Source organism: Mesoplodon mirus, assembly GCF_964341445.2.
Source record: "Mesoplodon mirus genome assembly, chromosome: 3".
Lineage (NCBI taxonomy): Eukaryota > Metazoa > Chordata > Mammalia > Artiodactyla > Ziphiidae > Mesoplodon > Mesoplodon mirus.
The window spans coordinates 51,151,370-51,174,187 of record NC_138978.1 but is presented as its reverse complement, the minus strand read 5'-3'; the positions used below and the strand labels follow the sequence as shown (position 1 = coordinate 51,174,187).

General features: G+C 41.0%; 1 protein-coding gene across 1 annotated transcript in view; it reads left to right on the top strand.

Annotated features, from left to right (window-relative positions):
* Positions 1-22,818, top strand: part of FYB2 (FYN binding protein 2) — a gene marked incomplete at its 3' end in the record, with an annotated part of 138,258 nt that overhangs the window by 88,990 nt on the left and 26,450 nt on the right. The window contains exons 8-11 of the mRNA XM_082614049.1: positions 8,566-8,668; positions 11,701-11,860; positions 19,564-19,675; positions 19,772-19,812. Of these exons, the coding sequence (XP_082470175.1) occupies positions 8,566-8,668; positions 11,701-11,860; positions 19,564-19,675; positions 19,772-19,812 (416 nt within the window). The remainder of the gene's footprint in view (positions 1-8,565; positions 8,669-11,700; positions 11,861-19,563; positions 19,676-19,771; positions 19,813-22,818) is intronic.

The window sequence follows — 22,818 nt, the reverse complement described above, 5'->3', positions numbered from 1 at the left end:
TTTTTACTTTTTTTTTTTTTATAACAAATTTAATCAGTTATACATATACATATGTTTCCATATCCCCTCCCTTTTGCGTCTCCCTCCCACCCTCCCTATCCCACCCCTCCGGGCGGTCACAAAGTACCGAGCTGACCTCCCTGTGCTATGCGGCTGCTTCCCACTAGCTATCTACCTTACGTTTGGTAGTGTATATATGTCCATGCCGCTCTTTCACTTTGTCACAGCTTACCCTTCCCCCTCCCCATATCCTCAAGTCCATTCTCTAGTAGGTCTGTGTCTTTATTCCTGTCTTACCCCTATGTTCTTCATGACATTTTTTTTTCTTAAATTCCATATATATGTGTTAGCATACAGTATTTGTCTTTCTCTTTCTGACTTACTTCACTCTGTATGACAGACTCTAGGTCTATCCACCTCATTACAAATAGCTCAATTTCATTTCTTTTTATGGCTGAGTAATATTCCATTGTATATATGTGCCACATCTTCTTTATCCATTCATCCGATGATGGACACTTAGGTTGTTTCCATCTCCGGGCTATTGTAAATAGGGCTGCTATGAACATTTTGGTACATGTCTCTTTTTGAATTATGGTTTTCTCAGGGTATATGCCCAGTAGTGGGATTGCTGGGTCATATGGTAGTTCTATTTGTAGTTTTTTAAGGAACCTCCGTACTGTTCTCCATAGCGGCTGTACCAATTCACATTCCCACCAGCAGTGCAAGAGTGTTCCCTTTTTTCCACACCCTCTCCAGCATTTATTGTTTCTAGATTTTTGGATGATGGCCATTCTGACTGGTGTGAGATGATATCTCATTGTAGTTTTGATTTGCATTTCTCTAATGAGTAAAGATGTTGAGCATCCTTTCATGTGTTTGTTGGCAGTCTGTATATCTTCTGTGGAGAAATGTCTATTTAGGTCTTCTGCCCATTTTTGGATTGGGTTGTTTGTTTTTTTGTTATTGAGCTGCATGAGCTGCTTATAAATTTTGGAGATTAATCCTTTGTCAGTTGCTTCATTTGCAAATATTTTCTCCCATTCGGAGGGTTGTCTTTTGGTCTTGTTTATGGTTTCCTTTGCTGTGCAAAAGCTTTTAAGTTTCATTAGGTCCCATGTGTTTATTTTTGTCTTTATTTCCATTTCTCTAGGAGGTGGGTCCAAAAGGATCTTGCTGTGATTTATGTCATAGAGTGTTCTGCCTATGTGTTCCTCTAAGAGTTTGATAGTGTCTGGCCTTACATTTAGGTCTTTAATCCATTTTGAGCTTATTTTTGTGTATGGTGTTAGGGAGTGATCTAATCTCATACTTTTACATGTCCCTATCCAGTTTTCCCAGCACCACTTATTGAAGAGACTGTCCTTTCTCCACTGTACATTCCTGCCTCCTTTATCAAAGATAAGGTGACCATATGTCCGTGGGTTTAACTCTGGGCTTTCTATCCTGTTCCATTGATCTATCTTTCTGTTTTTGTGCCAGTACCATACTGTCTTGATTACTGTAGCTTTGTAGTATAGTCTGAAGTCAGGGAGCCTGATTCCTCCAGCTCCATTTTTCGTTCTCAAGATTGCTTTGGCTATTCGGGGTCTTTTGTGTTTCCATACAAATTGTGAAATTTTTTGTTCTAGTTCTGTGAAAAATGCCAGTGGTAGTTTGATAGGGATTGCATTGAACCTGTAGATTGCTTTGGGTAGTAGAGTCATTTTCACAATGTTGATTCTTCCAATCCAAGAACATGGTACATCTCTCCATCTATTTGTATCATCTTTAATTTCTTTCATCAGTGTCTTATAATTTTCTGCATACAGGTCTTTTGTCTCCTTAGGTAGGTTTATTCCTAGATATTTTATTCTTTTTGTTGCAATGGTAAATGGGAGTGTTTCCTTGATTTCACTTTCAGATTTTTCATCATCAGTATATAGGAATGCCAGAGATTTCTGTGCATTAATTTTGTATCCTGCAACTTTACCAAATTCATTGATTAACTCTAGTAGTTTTCTGGTAGCATCTTTAGGATTCTCTATGTAGAGTATCATGTCATCTGCAAACAGTGACAGCTTTACTTCTTCTTTTCCAATTTGGATTCCTTTTATTTCCTTTTCTTCTCTGATTGCTGTGGCTAAAACTTCCAAAACTAGGTTGAATAAGAGTGGTGAAAGTGGGCAACCTTGTCTAGTTCCTGATCTTAGTGGAAATGGTTTCAGTTTTTCACCATTGAGGACGATGCTGGCTGTGGGTTTGTCATATATGGCCTTTATTATGTTGAGGAAAGTTCCCTCTATGCCTACTTTCTGCAGGGTTTTTATCATAAATGGGTGTTGAATTTTGTCGAAAGCTTTCTCTGCATCTATTGAGATGATCATATGGTTTTTCTCCTTCTATTTGTTAATATGGTGTATCACGTTGATTGATTTGCGTATATTGAAGAATCCTTGCATTCCTGGAATAAACCCCACTTGATCATGGTGTATGATCCTTTTAATGTGCTGTTGGATTCTGTTTGCTAGTATTTTGTTGAGGATTTTTGCATCTATGTTCATCAGTGATATTGGCCTGTAGTTTTCTTTCTTTGTGACATCCTTGCCTGGTTTTGGTATCAAGGTGATGGTGGCCTCGTAGAATGAGTTTGGGAGTGTTCCTCCCTCTGCTATATTTTGGAAGAGTTTGAGAAGGATAGGTGTTAGCTCTTCTCTAAATGCTTGATAGAATTCGCCTGTGAAGCCTTCTGGTCCTGGGCTTTTGTTTGTTGGAAGATTTTTTATCACAGTTTCAATTTCAGTGCTTGTGATTGGTCTGTTCATATTTTCTATTTCTTCCTGATTCAGTCTTGGCAGGTTGTGCATTTCTAAGAATTTGTCCATTTCTTCCAGGTTGTCCATTTTATTGGCATAGAGTTGCTTATAGTAATCTCTCATGATCTTTTGTATTTCTGTAGTGTCAGTTGTTACTTCTCCTTTTTCATTTCTAATTCTATTGATTTGAGTCTTCTCCCTTTTTTTCTTGATGAGTCTGGCTAATGGTTTATCAATTTTGTTTATCTTCTCAAAGAACCAGCTTTTAGTTTTATTGATCTTTGCTATCGTTTCCTTCATTTCTTTTTCATTTATTTCTGATCTGATTTTTATGATTTCTTTCCTTCTGCTAACTTTGGGATGTTTTTGTTCTTCTTTCTCTAATTGCTTTAGGTGCAAGGTTAGGTTGTTTATTCGAGATGTTTCCTGTTTCTTAAGGTGGGATTGTATTGCTATAAACTTCCCTCTTAGAACTGCTTTTGCTGCATCCCATAGGTTTTGGGTCGTCGTGTCTCCATTGTCATTTGTTTCTAGGTATTTTTTAATTTCCTCTTTGATTTCTTCAGTGATCACTTCGTTATTAAGTAGTGTATTGTTTAGCCTCCATGTGTTTGTATTTTTTACAGCTCTTTTCCTGTAATTGATATCTAGTCTCATAGCATTGTGGTCGGAAAAGATACTTGATACAATTTCAATTTTCTTAAATTTACCAAGGCTTGATTTGTGACCCAAGATAGGATCTATCCTGGAGAATGTTCCATGAGCACTTGAGAAAAATGTGTATTCTGTTGTTTTTGGATGGAATGTCCTATAAATATCAATTAAGTCCATCTTGTTTAATGTATCATTTAAAGCTTGTGTTTCCTTATTTATTTTCATTTTGGATGATCTGTCCATTGGTGAAAGTGGGGTGTTAAAGTCCCCTACTATGATTGTGTTACTGTCGATTTCTCCTTTTATGGCTGTTAGTATTTGCCTTATGTATTGAGGTGCTCCTATGTTGGGTGCATAAATATTTACAATTGTTATATCTTCTTCTTGGATCGATCCCTTGATCATTATGTAGTGTCCTTCTTTGTCTCTTCTAGTAGTCCTTATTTTAAAGTCTATTTTGTCTGATATGAGAATTGCTACTCCAGCTTTCTTTTGGTTTCCATTTGCATGGAATATCTTTTTCCATCCCCTTACTTTCAGTCTGTATGTGTCTCTAGGTCTGAAGTGGGTCTCTTGTAGACAGCATATAGATGGGTCTTGTTTTTGTATCCATTCAGCCACTCTGTGTCTTTTGGTGGGAGCATTTAGTCCATTTACATTTAAGGTAATTATCGATATGTATGTTCCTATTCCCATTTTCTTAATTGTTTTGGGTTCATTATTGTAGGTATATTCCTTCTGTTGTGTTTCTTGCCTAGAGAAGTTCCTTTAGCATTTGTTGTAAAGCTGGTTTGGTGGTGCTGAACTCTCTCAGCTTTTGCTTGTCTGTAAACGTTTTAATTTCTCCATCAAATCTGAATGAGATCCTTGCTGGGTAGAGTAATCTTGGTTGCAGGTTTTTCTCCTTCATCACTTTAAGTATGTCCTGCCACTCCCTTCTGGCTTGTAGAGTTTCTGCTGAGAGATCAGCTGTTATCCTGATGGGGATTCCCTTGTGTGTTATTTGTTGTTTTTGCCTTGCTGCTTTTAATATGATTTCTTTGTGTTTAATTTTTGACAGTTTGATTAATATGTGTCTTGGCGTATTTCTCCTTGGATTTATTCTGTATGGGACTCTCTGTGCCTCCTCGACTTGATTAACTATTTCCTTTCCCATATTAGGGAAGTTTTCAACTATAATCTCTTCAAATATTTTCTCAGTCCCTTTCTTTTTCTCTTCTTCTTCTGGAACCCCTATAATTCGAATGTTGGTGCATTTAATGTTGTCCCAGAGGTCTCTGAGACTGTCCTCTGTTCTTTTCATTCTTTTTTCTTTATTTTGCTCTGCAGCAGTTATTTCCACTATTTTATCTTCCACCTCACTTATCCGTTCCTCTGCCTCAGTTATTCTGCTATTGATCCCATCTAGAGTATTTTTTATTTCATTTATTGTGTTTTTAATCGATGCTTGATTCATCTTTAGTTCTTCTAGGTCCTTGTTAACTGTTTCTTGCATTTTGTCTATTCTATTTCCAAGATTTTGGATCTGGGAAATAGAATCTTGGATCATCTTTACCATCATTATTCTGAATTCTTTTTCAGGTAGAGTGCCTATTACCTCTTCATTTGTTAGGTCTGGTGGGTTTTTATCTTGCTCCTTCTCCTGCTGTGGGTTTTTCTGTCTTCTCATTTTGCTTATGTTACTGTGTTTGGGGTCTCCTTTTTGCAGGCTGCAGGTTCGTAGTTCCTGTTGTTTTTGGTGTCTGTCCCCAGTGGCTAAGGTTGGTTTAGTGGGTTGTGTAGGCTTCCTGGTGGAGGGGACTAGTGCCTGTGTTCTGGTGGATGAGGCTGGATCTTGTCTTTCTGGTGGGCATGTCCACGTCTGGTGGTGTGTTTTGGGGTGTCTGTGGACTTTTTATGATTTTAGGCCACCTCTCTGCTAATGGGTGGCGTTGTGTTCCTGTCTTGCTAGTTGTTTGGCTCAGGGTGTCCAGCACTGTAGCCTGCTGGTCGTTGAGTGAAGCTGGGTGCTGGTGTTGAGATGGAGATCTCTGGAAGATTTTCGCCGTTTGATATTATGTGGAGCTGGGAGGTCTCTTGTGGACCAGTGTCCTGAAGTTGGCTCTCCCACCTCAGAGGCACAGCACTGACTCCGGGCTCCTCAATTTGGGATGATGTGTTGTCTATTCATGTATTCCACAGATGCAGGGTACATCAAGTTGATTGTGGAGCTTTAATCCGCTGCTTCTGAGGCTGCTGGGAGAGGTTTCCCTTTCTCTTCTTTGTTCTCACAGCTCCTGGGTCTCAGCTTTGGATTTGGCCCCGCCTCTGCGTGTAGGTAGCCGGAGGGCGTCTGCTCTTCGCTCAGATAGGACAGGGTTAAAGGAGCAGCCTCTTCGGGGACTCTGGCTCACTCAGGCCGGGAGGGAGGGAGGGGCACGGAGTGCAGGGCGAGCCTGCAGCGGCAGAGGTCGGCGTGACGTTGCACCAGCCCGAGGCGCGCCGTGCGTTCTCCCAGGGAAGCCGCCCCTGGATCCCGGGACCCCGGCAGTGGCGGGCTGCACAGGCTCCCGGAAGGGCGGTGTGGGCAGTGACCTGCGCTCGCACACAGGTTTCTTGGCGGCGGCAGCAGCAGCCCCAGCGTCCCACGCCTGTCACTGGGCTCCGCGCTTTCAGTCGCGACTCGCGCCCGTCCGTGGAGCCCCTTTAAGCAGCGCTCTTAATCCCCTCTCCTCGCGCACCAGGAAACCAAGAGGGAAGAAAAAGTCTCTTGCCTCTTCGGCAGCTCCAGAGTTTTCACGGACTCCCTCCCGGCTAGCTGTGGCACATTAGCCCCCTTCAGGCTGAGTTCTCGCCGCCAGCCCCAGTCCTCTCCCTGCGCTCTGACCGAAGCCCGAGCCTCAGCTTCCAGCGCTGCGCGCCCCGGCGGGCGAGCAGACAAGCCTCTCGGGCTGGTGAGTGCCGCTCGGCACCGATCCTCTGTGTGCGGATCTCTCCGCTTTGCCCTACCCAGGTATGTGGGGAGTTTCTTGCCTTTTGGGAGGTCTGGGGTCTTCTGCCAGCGTTCAGTAGGTGTTCTGTAGGAGTTGTTCCACGTGTAGCTGTATTTCTGGTGTATCCGTTGGGAGGAAGGTGATCTCCGCGTCTTACTCTTCCGCCATCTTATCCGGAAGTCCAGATATGTTTTATACTTACAGCTCAATTTTTTGTTTTTGATGCATTTATTTATTTATTTTTGGCTGCATTGGGTCTTCATTGCTGCGCGTGGGCTTCCTCTAGTTGCGTTGAGCGGGAGCTACTCTTTGTTGCGGTGAGTGAGCTTCTCATTGCAGTGGCTTCTCTTGTTGCGGAGCACGGGCTGTAAGCGTCCATGCCTCAGTAGTTGTGGCTCATGGGCTCTAGAGCTCAGGCTCATTAGTTGTGGCCCACAGGCTGAGTTGCTCCGCAGCATGTGGGATCTTCCCGGAGCAGGGCTCAAACCCGTGTCCCCTGCGTTGGCAGGCAGATTCTTAACCACTGTGCTACCAGGGAAGTCCCGCTTACAGCTCAATTTGGACCAGACACATTTCAAGTGTTCAATAGCCACATGTGGACAGTGGCCACTGTCTTGATGGCACAGATTTAGACCTTATCCTATAGGTCGGTGGAAACCACAAAAGAGTTTTAAAGCAGAAGTAATGTACTCCTCTCCTCTAGCATTCCTAGGAGTCACAATATTAAGTGTAATTTGACAGTTTTATATATATATATCCATTCTGGAAAAATTTGACTTTTAGAAAAGTTCATCTTAGGCTTTTGGAAAGAGACAGAGTGGGGGCTGGAACCCAGCCCTGCCTACACAGCCCCTGTTCTAATATATGTTCTAGAATTAGTGGCCTTAATGGTGGATAAGAGTCATCAGTCATTGGATGAATGGATGAGTGAAACTCCTTAAAATTCTTCCCGTTGTCTTTCGGAACAGCACTCTCTCCTGGTGTTTCTCCTTCCTTCACGACCACCTCTTCTGGTTTTCTTTTCCTTTTTTTTTTTTTTTTTTTTTTGTGGTACACGGGCCTCTCACTGTTGTGGCCTCTACCGTTGCAGAGCACAGGCTCCAGACGCGCAGGCTCAGCGGCCATGGCTCATGGGCCCAGCTGCTCCGCGGCATGTGGGATCTTCCCGGACCGGGGCACGAACCCGTGTCCCCTGCATCGGCAGGCAGACTCTCAACCACTGCGCCACCAGGGAAGCCCTCTGGTTTTCTTTGGGGGCTCTTCTGTCTCTGCTTTCCATGTAAATGTGGTTGTAGAACTATCTAGTTCACTCCGATGCCAGAAACAAAAGTTCTCACATGGATGCTGATGCTCCTCAGTGTTCTGTCCTGGCTTCCAGCTTTTTCACTAAACTCTCCACCTTGACTCCCTCCTCTGCTCTTCCACTGTGGCTGGTGTCCATATTACTGGTGCATGGCAGTCATGCCTCTTATGAAGGAATACTGGCTGGGGATCACTTTGCTACCACAGGTTACACAGCATTAGTGCTGGGGATACAGATAAATAACAGAGCTCTGATTTTTAGTTAATTGACAAGGGAAAGTGGAGGAACTGGAAACAGATCCATAGACACTGCAGTTTAATACAAGATAGAGGGACAGAGTGTTAGGGGAACAGATTAAAGAAAGGGTATGGCTGCTTGGAAGAATCAAGCAAAGATTCTCAGAGGTAAGCTGATTTAGACAGATTGGCAAGGGTACTGTGTTTCTCAGCAGTGTAGGATGTGGAAGGCATGACTGACAAGGGAAATAGCAAATACGAAGGGAGGGTTGCTCAAAATGGGATGGAAGGATTGGGGAATTAGGAGAGTGTAGACTAGAATAAACGTGGATAGAAGGTGCAGACGGAGATGGGGTTGGAAAGAAAGGTGGGGGCCAGATCACGGTGGGACTGATACTTTATCCATCAGGCAATGGAAGTTATTAAGAGATTTTAAGCAGGAATTCACTCTGGCATTGATTGGAGCAGGCAGAAACTCAGGGAAATTTTCTATGTTTGACTTGATCCTGGTCCCCTCATCTTAAAAAAAAAAAAATGGTTAGGGGCATGCTATCATCAAAATACTCTCGCCTTCACTTTTTCCCTGGTATCTCTTCACATTTCAGCCTGAAACATGAAGATGAAGATGAAAAAATGAAGAAAAAAGAGCCATGCAAATTGGAACCACGAAAAACAGAAAAGGATCTATATTCAGACTATCTTTCCAAGGTATCTGTGTTCTAGGGTTCCAGACCAAACAGTCTACATCAGCCATGTAATAGGATCAGTTCATGGGGTGACTTTTTAGAGGCTGAGCCATGTAACTCTCCAGAGAGACAGTCAGAAGATGCAGTGGGTGTTGTATCAAAGAAATTGACAGGACAATAACACTGAACTCTAGCCTTGGATTTTCCACTTATTAGCCAGGAAGCAGGCCTCATAAGCAGGGCTGAGATGGGTATGAGTCCAGCAAGGTACCCAGAGGGCAAAATGCAAAGAGACAGTCACTCAGGTGCCCACCCTGCTCTTGCAGAGCCTGGAGGGAGGGCTTCTTAAGTTCTGTGCTCTGAGGCCCTGATGAGAACAGGGAGTTAGTCTCTGAGCTCAGGCGTCTCATGTGTAAAGTGAGAATAAATAATCTGCACCTGATTATACCATTCCCACTCCCATCCTGATTCTATCTAATTTGTGATGGGAAAATGAAATGAAATAATATAGATGAAGGTGTTTTGTAAGCCACAAGCTACCATTAAAATGAAATGCATTGTTGTTAATTAATTAATGGATTAATTAACATTGTTTGTTAATAGTAAACACTGTATATGTGTGTATCCATATCCAATGGACACTATCCCCTTCAAAACCGTGTGGTCAGAGGCTTAAACAATAAATACCACTGGGGCTCTACCAGGGCTCAAAACATTTGAGATGCCTGTTTGAGATGTGCCTATCTCAACCTATCAAATTGTTCCAGTTCCACCCAGGGCTTGGGTAAATCAAGCACCTTGGTGGTGGTGTGGGCCTGAACTGGGGTGTAGGCCCAGAGGCTGGGCTGGACCAGGTTGGGTGTTTACAGAGGGTCACAAAATGGCATAATTCAAAGAAGTAAGTCACTAATAACAAAAGACAGGGACCAGAGCCAGTGCAGCAGCACGGTGTGTCAAGGACAGAGGGCAGGAGCAAGGCCATAATGGGAGATGAGGCCGGAGATCAGGAAGGGGGTCATCAGGAGCATATGAGAAAGGCAGCAGAGGAACATGATTAAAGATACTGGCCATGAGGGACCTCCCTGTCAGTCTAGTGGTTAAGACTTCACCTTCCAATGCAGGGGGTGCGGGTTCGATCCCTGGTTGGGGAGCTAAGATTCCACATGCCTCGCAGCCATAAAACCAAAACATAAAACATAACAGAAGCAATATTGTAACACATTCAATAAAGACTTTAAAAATGGTCCACATCCAAAAAAAAAAATGAAAGAGAAAGGGATACTGACCATGAAAGGGCAAAAGCAGGGATGTGCCCTTTTTCAGTGCTGACCAAGTGCTGGCCAAGAGCCAGAGATGGGGTCAGGTTACCACCAAAGGGACATAGTCCTACTTTCATGGAGTGGATTTGAGTTTGGGAAATTGTTAAGTTATTTGGAATGTGTTAGGTAAATGTGGTGGGTCGTCTAGCTGGGCAGTGCTCTTTGGGGTCAAATATAGATGGTACGTCAGTAGGAATACAATCCATTGTGATTCAAACTGACTCTATAGGAACCATTCCCCAGGATAGCCCTCAGAGAATCTGTGCACTGCTGCAGTAGGGGCTCTGCTGAAGAACGGTGGTCACTATATTTGCGTGAAACACCATATTTGTGTCATTTGTGGAAGGATATCATTACTTTCCTGTCATTTTTCCCCATTTAAAAATTTCATTCTTGGCTGTGTGACTTAAAAGAATGCCCCTCCTCTTCTTTTCCTCTTCCTTTGCCCAGATCCCACCAAGAACTCAGGAAATTCCATGCCTTGTATCTATTCATTATTTTACCTTTTTGCAAGTACTTTCAGATGGTTGTCACAGTGAACCCTGTGTCCACTTGTAGTCGAACGGACAGTAATCTCCTCTCCCATTGTCATCTCGTAATTATGAAATACTTGGATGGCCAGAAGTGTCCCAATTCCCCTCTGCCTCCAGCGTCTCTTCCTGCCAATCTATCCAGATCTTTCTGAAATGCGAATCTGATCAGATTTCTCCCCTGCCTAGCTCCCTAAGACTAGGAGATAAAGCCCACATTTTTTGCCTCATGTGCAAGACCCTTCATAACTCAGCTCCATTCTAGCTGATCTTTTCAGCCTCACCTCCAGTCTTTCCTCCTCTGTCCCCTTCACTCTTCCTTCATCAATAGCCTCTGTCCCACCCTTATGAGGACACTAACACTTCTGTCCCTTTGCCTGTGTTGATTTATCTACCAGGTATTCCTTATCCCTTCAACCAATCTCTTACTTAAATTTTAAAATAGTTTCATAAAATCTGCTTCTGAAGTCTTCCCCACCCTGTCTCCTAGCCACAAGAACTGACCTGCCCCTCCTATTTCCACCTCAGTAAGCAATCCTGCTGTAAATGATATTCACCACAATATACCTTAATTGTTTGCATGTATTGCTCCATGACCAGCATGGAAGCCACTATGCCCATTGCATCTCTCTCTTTCTCCAGGGCTTAGCATGTTATTTCCTTCAGTAAGTGCGTGACAGATGCTGGAGGGAGGAAGTGTGGAAAGAAGCGGGGGGAAACAGAAGAATGGAGGGTGGGGAGATGAAATGTCAGGCAAAAGGAACACAGCATCCTTTGGTAGGCAAGAGCACAGGGCTCTGGGGTCCAGTCCTGCCTGGGCAGATGACTAGCTATGAGACCAGAAGTCAGTTACTTAACCTTTCTAAATTCTTTATCAAAAGGAATCATGATATTTTTTGAATGGGGTGTCATGAAGAGTAAGTGAGATAAAATATATCAAAAGCCTATCCTGTGGTCAGAGCTCCATTATATCCTGACTGTGTCCTATGGGCCTGCCTCTGTGCCAGGCATTCACTGGCTGTTCAGAGGGCAAAAAAAGACATTATATGTGCTCCTGTGAAACTTAGAGAGATAAGACTCTGTTAAATAAAGGAATAAACAGTGGCTACCTGGGAGGAATGAATGAATACAGAACAGCATGGGTAAGCAAAAGACCAACAGATAAGCCAAAGCCCCGCCAGACTGTCCCTGTTGCATGTGTTTAGGTGGGTGTCTATGAAGACACACCTGGAAAAACCCAGATGGTGAAAGTCCACAGGGGTAGGAGGAGCACACTGGCCGGGAAGCGGGACGCTGAGATTGACGTCATCCAGACAGAGGCCTGCCCTGAGGACCCCAAGCTGGCCAGACACTCCGATGGCCACTGTGAGTTGTGTTTCTTCCTGGTTCTCTTCACTATTATCGAATTATTTTAAAGATGTGTGTGACCAAAATTTTAATTTCTTTTATAAATATTTACTGAGCATCTATTATATACAAAGTCATTTGCCTGAGCGAGGCAGCTGTGCAAGAGTGAAAAAAGCACTGGATTTAGAAGTAGAAGGCCTGCGTTCAAATCTAGGCGCTCATACTTATTAGCCATGTAACATAGTAACTCTATATTCCTTCATATTCCTCAGTTTCCTCATTTATAAAAAGGGATCATAAAAAAGGGGGGGATCATAATATAGATCAAACTGGGGTTTGGTGAGGACCAAATCTGACATATGTTACGTAATAGGTACTCAGCAAATGTTGCTGATTTCTTTTTGTATGTACCGGTTCCTATTGTTATTTGTAGACCCAAGACATTGACACAGTGATGACATAGTATGATATTATTCTTTGACTTTATTCAAGTCACATTTTACTTTCATGTGAGTCAAGACTCTTGATTGCAAGTAGTCAAATCATAGTGTGTTAAGCAAAAGAGGAAAAGGAGGCTCACCTAGCAGAAGGTTTGGGCATGGCTGGACCCAGGGACACAAACAGTATCACAAGGACTCAGTATTACTTTTTCTACTCCTGGCTTTGCTCCCCTCCCTCTTGTCTCCATTTTCAAGCAGACTCTACCCTTGTGGAGGCAAGATGGCATCTAGCAGTGACAGGCTTACACACTATCTGTCCTCTTAGGAACCCCAGAAGAAAACTAGAAGTGGTTATCCTCTCAACAGTTTCAAGAAAAGGCCCAGATTTGAGTCTTGTTGGCTTGATTGTGTCACCTGCCAACCCCTATCCAGTTATCATGAATGTGGGATAGGATGCTCTGATTGACCCAGCCAGTGTCATAAATTCACATCTGGAGCTGAAGGTAGAATTAGTTCTACCCAAACGGTATCATTTCAGATTGAAGGATTTCCCAAGGAAAATTAAAAAGCTGTTATCATGAAAAAACAGTAGATACTGGGTAGGCAAAACAGATGCCTACTCCAGCCCAATAAGCCATGGCAAACATTTCATAATATGCTATAATCAGAGTGATGAGAATACATTGCAATCATAAGATGGACTCAGGCCCTATAAAGTCTGCCTCCAGGCTAGATGGCTGCATCCCTGCCACCCACCTCCTTCCCAATATACTCTTTATTCTAAGTTAACTGACTATGTCATGTGCTTTAGTGCCCCTATAACTTTGCTTGACCTCTTTCCTCTGTCTGAGATGGCTTTATGTCCATTCTCTACCTGCTGATGTCCTAGTCATCCTCCAAGATCTATCTCAGAAGCCACTTCTTCTGAGGCCTTCCTTACCTCCATCCTCCTCTTTCCCACTCTCCAGAGACCATAATCACTCACTCTTCTCTGCTTCCAGGACACTTAAACAGCAACCAAATGACCACTTTTCCATATTAGGTTTTAGAGTCAAGCATTTCTGGGACCCAAGATTACTATGCATTAATCCTACAACCTTGGGAAATTTACTTACTTTTATGTACACATGGGGGTAGTACTATTTATTTCCCAGGGCTCTTTGTCAATGCATATAAAGTATGTGGTTCATTGCTACATAACTGTCAGTTCTCTTTATTTCCTTTTTTTAAAAAAAAATTACAGTATGCCTTAAATTATAATTCACAGTATACATGTTTGTTTCCCATGGTACACAGTGAGCACCATGGGATCAGAGACCATTTGATATTTTTCTCTTTATCTCTGCAACCTGGCACAGTGTATATACCCAACAAAACTTTGTTAAAGGGAGGAATGAAAGAATAAATCAAACTTCAGTGAGAGAGTATGGTAGATTTGACAATCTGAATGATTCTCCTGCCTAAAACAAGTAAAGAATAATTTTTTTTTTGGAAAATTCATAGAAGTATAACAGAACTGATTTAAAAGGAAGCCTCCACATACCTGCAGTAACTAGGAGCCCTGGGCAATGAGTGAGTGCCAAAGTTACTCTGGCCCTGAGGGTTTTCACTGAGCTCTGAATCCCTTGAGCTCTGGTTTTGACTGCATGGTGTACAGAGGACAGGAGCTATAACCCAGGGCTTGCCCAAAGTGAGTTTATAACAGGGACCTCAAAGAATTATGTCCACAGAGAATGAATAGGACTGTGCCTATTCTTAACAGTACTATAAGGTGTACTTATAAATTTATTATAAAAGTAGACCTCAAGGGCTTCCCTGGTGGTGCAGTGGTTGAGAGTCCGCCTGCCGATGCAGGGGACACGGGTTCGTGCCCCGGTCCGGGAAGATCCCACATGCCGCAGAGCGGCTAGGCCCGTGAGCCATGGCCGCTGAGCCTGCGCATCCGGAGCCTGTGCTCTGCAACGGGAGAGGCCACAACAGTGAGAGGCCCGCGTACCACAAAAAAAGAAAAAGAAAAAAAAAGTAGACCTCAAATGTTCTTAACACAATAAAATTTAGAAAAAATAAAGAAACGGGACAAATAAAAAAAGACATTTCTAATGAGATAAATGACACATGAAAAGCACAGAGGTAGTGTTGAATCTAAAACCACGCCTTAAGATGAGAAGTGAATAGACTAATTTGGAGTATAGAAAAAAATGGAAGGGAGGAAAACAAGCTGAAGTGAATAAAAGAGTTAAAGGAGAGGCCTAAATATGGGGCTGAAAACCATTTTCAAGCAATTAAGTACTGTCCATGAAGAGTCACTATAGATTTGGGAATTACACTATGTTGAAAACAGTCTGAAGAAGATTCTTCTAAGTAATCTGTACATACTGCTAAAGTACAAAGGGAGTTTGTGCTAAACCCATTTAATAGTTCTCTGCAATAGTTCCCTACTCTCTTGTGATGAGAAGCACAAAATGTTTAGTCAAGGGAAGTGGGCATGAAAACAGAGAGGAAAGTTTTGAGGAAAAAAAATAGAATTGAGTGTCTTTCTACACTCCTTCTATACAAATGGGCCTCTTTTGAAAAAAAAAGAACAAAATAAAAAGAACTACTTCCTTCCATTAAAAAAAAAGAAGAATTAATAAGACAAACCCCAGGGAGCAGAAGGAAATTTGCCCATTTTGCCCCTGGTACTGAGTAAAGGAAAAAAAAATCTGTTACCATAGCTGATCCTCATGCACACATTGGGAAAATTCATTGATCTATACTCTTATGATTTGTGCCCTTTCCTGTATGTTATACTGTAATTAAAATTTTAATTTTAATTTTACTAAGGTAACTGTCAAAAGATAGACACAGCATGTATACTTTCCAAATAAATAAAAAAGAAAAGCAGAATGAAGAAAAGAGAAGAAAACTCAGTCAATCAAGCACAAGGAAAATGAGGGAAAAATAGAACAAATAAAAAGTATGTAATAAAATACTACATATAAATTTCAAAATATCAGTAAACCCTATAAACATGAAACTCTCTAATTAGAGGACATATGCATTCAAATCATTCAATATTAAAAAATATTTGAGTAGCTTTTATGTCCCCAGCATTGTTCTAGGTGCTGGGGATATAGCAGTAAATAAACCAGATGAAAATTCCTGTCCTCATGGAGATTACATTCCGATCTGAGGAGACAGATGATAAATATATACAGAATAAAATATTCACTATGTGGAATGGTAGTAAATATTATAGAAAAAAAAATAAAGCAAAGAAAGAGAATTAGGGGCAGGCTTCCCTGGTGGTGCAGTGGTTAAGAATCCATCTGCCAATGCAGGGGACACAGGTTTGAGCCCTGGTCCTGGAAGATCCCACATGCCACAGAGAAACCAAGCCCATGTGCCACAACTACTGAGCCTGCACTCTAGAACCCGTGAGCCACAACTACTGAGTCTGAGTGCCACAACTACTGAAGTCTAGAGCCCGTGCTCTGCAACAAGAGAAGCCACCACAATGAGAAGCCCACGCACCGCAGCGAAGAGTAGCCCCCACTTGCCACAACAAGAGAAAGCCTGCACGCAGCAACAAAGACCCAATGCAGCCAAAAACAAAATAAATACATTAAAAAAAAAGAAAAATAAAGAGAATTAGGGAGGCAGGTGGAGGGAGTGGAAGTTGCAATTTTAAAGTGCACATAGATGACCTCAAAGATGTAAAGTAGGTGAGGAATAGAGCCATGGCTATCCAGAATGTTCTAGGGAGAGAGGGGAAGGAGTGCAAATATCACAGGGCAGGAGTCTACTAGGTGTGTTGGTAGAAGAGCAAGGAGGCCAGTGTGGCTGGAGCAGTGACTGAAGGAGACTGTAGGAGGAGATAAGGTCAGAGAGATAACAAAGGGCCAGATAATATAGGGGCTTCTGTAGACCATTGTAAGAACTTTGGCATTTATTCTAAGAGATATATTTTTTTTAAATAACATTGAAAGGTTTTGAGCACAAGAACAGAATGATCTGACTTGTATTTTAAAGAATCATATCTCGGCTGCTGTCTTGAAAGAAGAATGTAGAAGAACCTGGGACCTGTTAGGAGTTTGTTGCAAGAATTTAACTGAGAGACAATGGTAGCTTGGAGGAGGGTACCGCAGTCAAGTTGTTGAGATATGCTTGGATTTAGGATATAGATTGTAAGTCAAGCTGACAGATGGCTGTGGATTGGAGGTGGGACATGAGAGAGAAAGGAGTCAAGGATGTCTTCAAGGTTTTGGACCTGAGCAACTAAAAGGTTGGGGTTGCTACCCTTTGTTGAGATGGGGCAGACTTCAGGAAGAGCACATTCACAGAGAGAAAGCAAGAGTTTGGTTTGGAATGTAATGTGTTGCGACAATCAAATGAAAATGGTGTGAAGGTTGAACTCATGAGGGATGTCTAAGTTAGGGATGTAACTTGGGAGTTGTCTCTGTTTTTAAAATGAAGCCATAAACATTTTTCAATACATCTGCCTCAAAAAGGAAGGAGTAAGAAAGAAAAAAAAGTGTCCTGAAGTAAGAATTAAGCAACTGAGTGTTCAGCATCTTTGCTTTGTGCTAGAGAAACATACCGATAACTCTGTAAGAAAAAGTAGGGCCTTTATGCCTCTGGGAGCTGACATTCACTGAGACGGTTTGGGGCCTATATGCTAACTGACTTCTTGTCAGAGGATAAAATCTTGTTGTTTGGTGCCTTTAATTAATAGACAAAAGTCAGAGAGTCCCATACAGGATAAATCCAAGGAGAAACACGCCAAGACACATATTAATCAAACTATCAAAAATTAAATACAAAGAAAAAATATTAAAAGCAACGAGGGAAAAACAACAAATAACATAATCTTATGTTAACATAACATAAGGTTAACAACTGATCTTTCAGCAGAAACTCTGCAAGCCAGAAGGGAGTGACAGGACATATTTAAGGTGATGAAAGGGAAAAACCTACAACCAAGATTACTCTACCCAGCAAGGATCTCTTTCAGATTCAACGGAGAAATTAAAATCTTTACAGACAGGCAAAAGCTAAGAGAATTCAGCACTACCAAACCAGCTTTAAAACAAATGCTAAAGGAACTTCTCTAGGCAGGAAACACAAGAGAAGGAAAAGACCTAAAATAACAAACAGAAAACAATTAAGAAAATGGTCATAGGAACATACATGTTGATAATTACCTTAAATGTAAATGGATTAAATGCTCCAACCAAAAGACATAGACTGGCTGAATGGATATAAAAACAAGACCCGTTTATATGCTGTCTACAAGAGACCCATTTCAGGCCTAGGGACACATACAGACTGAAAGTGAGGGGATGGAAAAAGATATTCCATGCAAATGGAAATCAAAAGAAAGCTGGAGTAGCAATTCTCATATCAGACAAAATAAACTTTAAAATAAAGACAATTACAAGAGACAAAGAAGGACATTACATAATGATCAAGGGATCAATCCAAGAAGAAGATATAACAACTGTAAATACTTATGCACCCAACATAGGAGCACCTCAATACATAATGCAAGTGCTAACAGCCATAAAAGGAGAAATCGACAGAAACAGAGTCATAGTAGGGGACTTGAACACCCCACTTTCACCAATGGACAGATCATCCAAAGTGAAAACAAATAAGGAAATACAGGCTTTAAATGATATATTAAACAACATGGACCTAATTGATATTTATAGGACATTCCATCCAAAAACAGCAGATGACACTTTCTTCTCAAGTGCTTCTGGAACATTCTCCAGGATAGATCATATTTTGGGTCACAAATCAAGCCCTGGTAAATTTAAGAAAATTGAAATTATATCAAATATCTTTTCTGACCACAACACTATGAGACTAGAAATCAATTACAGGGAAAAAATCTGCAAAAATTATAAACACATGGAGGCTGAACAATACACTACTAGATAACCAAGAGATCACTGAAGAAATCAAAGAGGAAATCAAAAAATACCTAGAGACAAATGACAATGAAAACACGACAACCCAAAACCTATGGGATGCAGCAAAAGCAGTTTAAAAGGAAAGTTTATAGCAATACAATCCTACCTCAAGAAACAAGAAACATCTCAAATAAACAACCTAACCTTACACCTAAAGCAATTAGAGAAAGAAGAACAAAAAACCCCCAAAGTTAGTAGAAGGAAAGAAAGCATAAAGATCAGATCAGAAATAAATGAAAAAGAAATGAAGGAAAGAATAGCAAAGATCAATAAAACTAAAAGCTGGTTCTTTGAGAAAATAAACAAAATTGATAAACCATTAGCCAGACTCATCAAGAAACAAAGGGAGAAGACTCAAATCAATAGAATTAGAAATGAAAAAGGAGAAGTAACAACTGACACTGCAGAAATACAAAGGATCATGAGAGATTACTACAGGAAACTGTATGCCAATAAAATGGACAACCTGGAAGAAATGGACAAATTCTTAGAAAAGTACAACCTTCCGAGACTGAACCAGGAAGAAATAGAAAATATAAACAGACCAATCACAAGCACTGAATACTCCAATAAGTATGTAAAAAAAATAGATAAAAGTCAATGTGCTTATTGTTATTTCTCAGATATATTTCTTATTTCTGATTAATAGTTCATGTCTGCAAATGGTTCTGAATCACCCATACTGTAAATATTAACCTATGCCAACTGATAAAAAGGTGACAGTTTTAAGGTTATGACAAGTTTACAGCTCTGTGAAATAAACCAGCTCCTGCATGTAACAGGCTAGCTACTTGTGCAAACAATCCCTAGGCATTTTTTAACCTGGCACACTATCTGGCTGAATCCATCACTAATGCATAATAAATGTTGGCATGTGCTCAATCAACGTGTCTAAGAAATTTTACTTTAAGAAAAAATGCCACAAAGTGGATAAAGTCATCTAAATGTAGGGATTGAAGCCCCAGGGCTGCACCTTGGTAGACTTCAACATTTGAGTTCAGGGATTAGAGGAAGAAACATCCAAGAAGATGGAGGAATCACTGGTTTACTGGGTAATTAGCACCCTTCATAAATATGTATTAATCCTTGCCACAATCATCCAAGAGGGGTTACTATCATTATCCTAACTTGAGAGAATCATAACTGAGACTCAGCAAGGTGAAGTGGTTTGCCAAAAGATCATACATATCAAGGTTATAATCCAGTGTTACCATATTTAATCTGCCTTTTCCTATTATTGTCTCCATTGCCAATGACCTGTTTGAATGCATTTATGAGAGCAGTTGATGAGATGTTCTCAGGGTGTTCTCTGTTTTCCTTACAGGCGGGTATGTGAAGGCCTTGGAGATGACTAAAGAAACCCCAGGCCAAGGAGCCTTTAAGCCAAATTCCATTTCTGAGACGTATGATGATGTTGAGTACCCTGGGAGAGAGGGGTATGTACGTGCCAGCCCTTCAATGAGATGAATATGATGAGACTTTTAAAGTACAATACAACAGTTCAATGGTCTTTGTATCTTTTCTCCCCACAGAGCAAAGTCAGATTTCTCCAACTCATTTGTCTCAGGTAATGGTAAGTTTAAGAAAACATTTGAAACTGTCACTAGGAATTGCTAAGAGTTTCTGTGGCAGATTAGTAGTAAGGTATCTTTTATTTACATATTTTTATTAATGCCATTTGGGTGGGGTGATGATAAGCTAATAGAAGTGGTTCAAGTTATGTGTGAATAAATGCATTTAGAATCATGAAGGTGAAGATACTGGTAATAGGTCTTTTGTGGCAAGAAAGCAACTTTGATGTGAAATTGCTTTCTTCCTGATCTCTTCACAATCCAAGTCTGAAGATAGGAATGTGTTTTACTTAAAACACTTGTATGGATTCTCAATACTTTTTAAAAATATTGAAGTATAGTTTATTTACAACATTAGTTTCAGATGTACAACATAGTGATTTTATATTTTTATAGATTATAGTCCACTTAAAGTTATTATAAAATATTGGTCATAGTCCCTGTGCTGTACATCATATCATTGTATCTTATTTATTTTATAGCTAGTAGTCTGTATCTCTTTTTTTTTTTTTTTTTTCCTTTTTGCGGTATGCGGGCCTCTCACTGTTGTGGCCTCTCCCGTTGCGGAGCACAGGCTCCGGATGCGCAGGCCCAGCGGCCATGGCTCACGGGCCCAGCCGCTCCGCGGCATATGGGATCCTCCCAGACCGGGGCACGCACCCGTATCCCCTGCATCGGCAGGCGGACTCTCAACCACTGCGCCTCCAGGGAGGCCCAGTAGTCTGTATCTCTTAATCCCCTTCCACATCTTGCCCATACCCCACCTTGCCCCTTCCTCCACCCTTCTTCCCACTGGTAACAGTTGGTTCTCTATATCTGTGAGTCTGTTTTGTTATATTCATTTATTTTTCTTTTATTTTTCTTTTTTAGATTCCACATGTAAGTGAAAACATACAGTTTTTGTCTTTCTATGTCTGGCTTATTTACTAAGCATAACACTCTCCAAGTCCATCCATGTTGTTGCAGGTGGCAAAATTTCATTCTTTTTAATGGCTGAGTAGTATTCCTGTGTGTGTATGTGTGTATACACTACATCTTCTTTATCCATTCATCTGTTAATGGACACTGAGGTTGCTACGGTATCTTGGTCATTGTAAATAATGCTAATATGAACATTAGGGTGCATCTTTTTTGAATTAGTGTTTTCTTTTTCTTCAGATAGACACCCAGGAGTGGAATTGCTGGATCATATGGCAGTTCTATTTTTAATTATTTGAGGAACCTTCATACTGTTTCCCATAGTGGTTGTACCAATTTACATTCCCACCAACAGTGTAGGAGGGTTCCCTTTCCTCCACATCCTAACCAACATCTTTTGTTATCATTTTTTTTTACCATCTTTATTGGAGTATAATTGCTTTAAAATGGTGTGTTAGTTTCTGCTTTATAACAAAGTGAATCAGCTATATATATACATATATCCCCATATCTCCTCCCTCTTGCATCTCCCTCCCACCCTCCCTATCCCACCCCTCTAGTTGGACACAAAGCACTGAGCTGATCTCCCTGTGCTATGCAGCTGCTTCCCACTAGCTAGCTACTTTACATTTGGTAGTGTATATACATCCATGCCACCCTCTCACTTCATCCCAGCTTACCCTTCCAACTCCCTGTGTCCTCAAGTCCATCCTCTATGTCTGTGTCTTTATTCCTATCCTGCCCCGAGTTCTTCAGAACCTTTTTGTTTTTTTTAGATTCCATATATATGTGTTAGCATATGGTATTTGTTTTTCTCTCACTTACTTCACTCTGTATAATAGTCTCTAGGTCCATCCATTTCACTACAAATAACTCAATTTCATTTCTTTTTATGGCTGAGTAATATTCCATTGTATATATGTGCCACATCTTCCTTATCCATTCATCTGTTGATGGACACTTAGGTTGCTTCCATGTCCTGGCTATTGTAAATAGAGCTTCAATGAACATTGTGGTACATGACTCTTTTTGAATTATGGTTTTCTCAGGGTATATGCCCAGTAGTGGGATTGCTGGGTCGTATGGTAGTTCTAATTTTAGACTTCAGAGGAACCTCCATACTGTTCTCCATAGTCTTTGTATCAATTTACATTCCTACCAACAGTGCAGGAAGGTTCCCTTTTCTCCACACCCTCTCCAGCATTTATTGTTTGTAGATTTTTTGATGATGCCTATTCTGACCAGTGTGAGGTGGTACCACACTGTAGTTTTGATTTGCATTTCTCTAATGATTAGTAATGTTGAGCATTTTTTCATGTTTTTGTTGGCAATCTGTATATCTTCTTTGGAGAAATGTCTGTTTAGGTCTTCTACCCATTTTTGGATTGGGTTGTTTGTTTTTTTAATATTGAGCTACATGAGCTGCTTGTAAATTTTGGAGATTAATCCTTTGTCAGTTGCTTCATTTGCAAATATTTTCTCCCATTCTGAGGGTTGTCTTTTTGTCTTGTTTATGGTTTCCTTTGCTGTGCAAAAGCTTTTAAGTTTCATTAGGTCCCATTTGTTTATTTTTATTTTTATTTCCATTTCTCTAGGAGGGGTGTCAAAAAGGATCTCGATGTGATTTATGTCATAGAGTGTTCTGCCTATGTTTTCCTCTAAGAGTTTGATAGTGTCTGGCCTTACATTTAGATCTTTAATCCATTTTGAGTTTATTTTTGTGTATGGTGTTATGGAGTATTCTAATTTCATTTTTTTAATATGTAGCTGTCCAGTTTTCCCAGCACTACTTATTGAAGAGGCTGTCTTTTCTCCATTGTATATTCTTGCCTCCTTTATCGAAAGTAAAGTCACCATATGTGCATGAGTTTATCTCTGGGCTTTCTATCCTGTTCCATTGATCTATATTTCTGTTTTTGTGCCATTACCATACTGTCTTGATTACTATAGCGTGTAGTATAGTCTGAAGTCAGGGAGCCTGATTCCTCCAGCTCCGTTTTTCTTTCTCAAGATTGCTTTGGCTATTTGGGGTCTTTTGTGTTTCCATACAAATTGTGAAATTTTTTGTTCTAGTTCTGTGGAAAATGCCA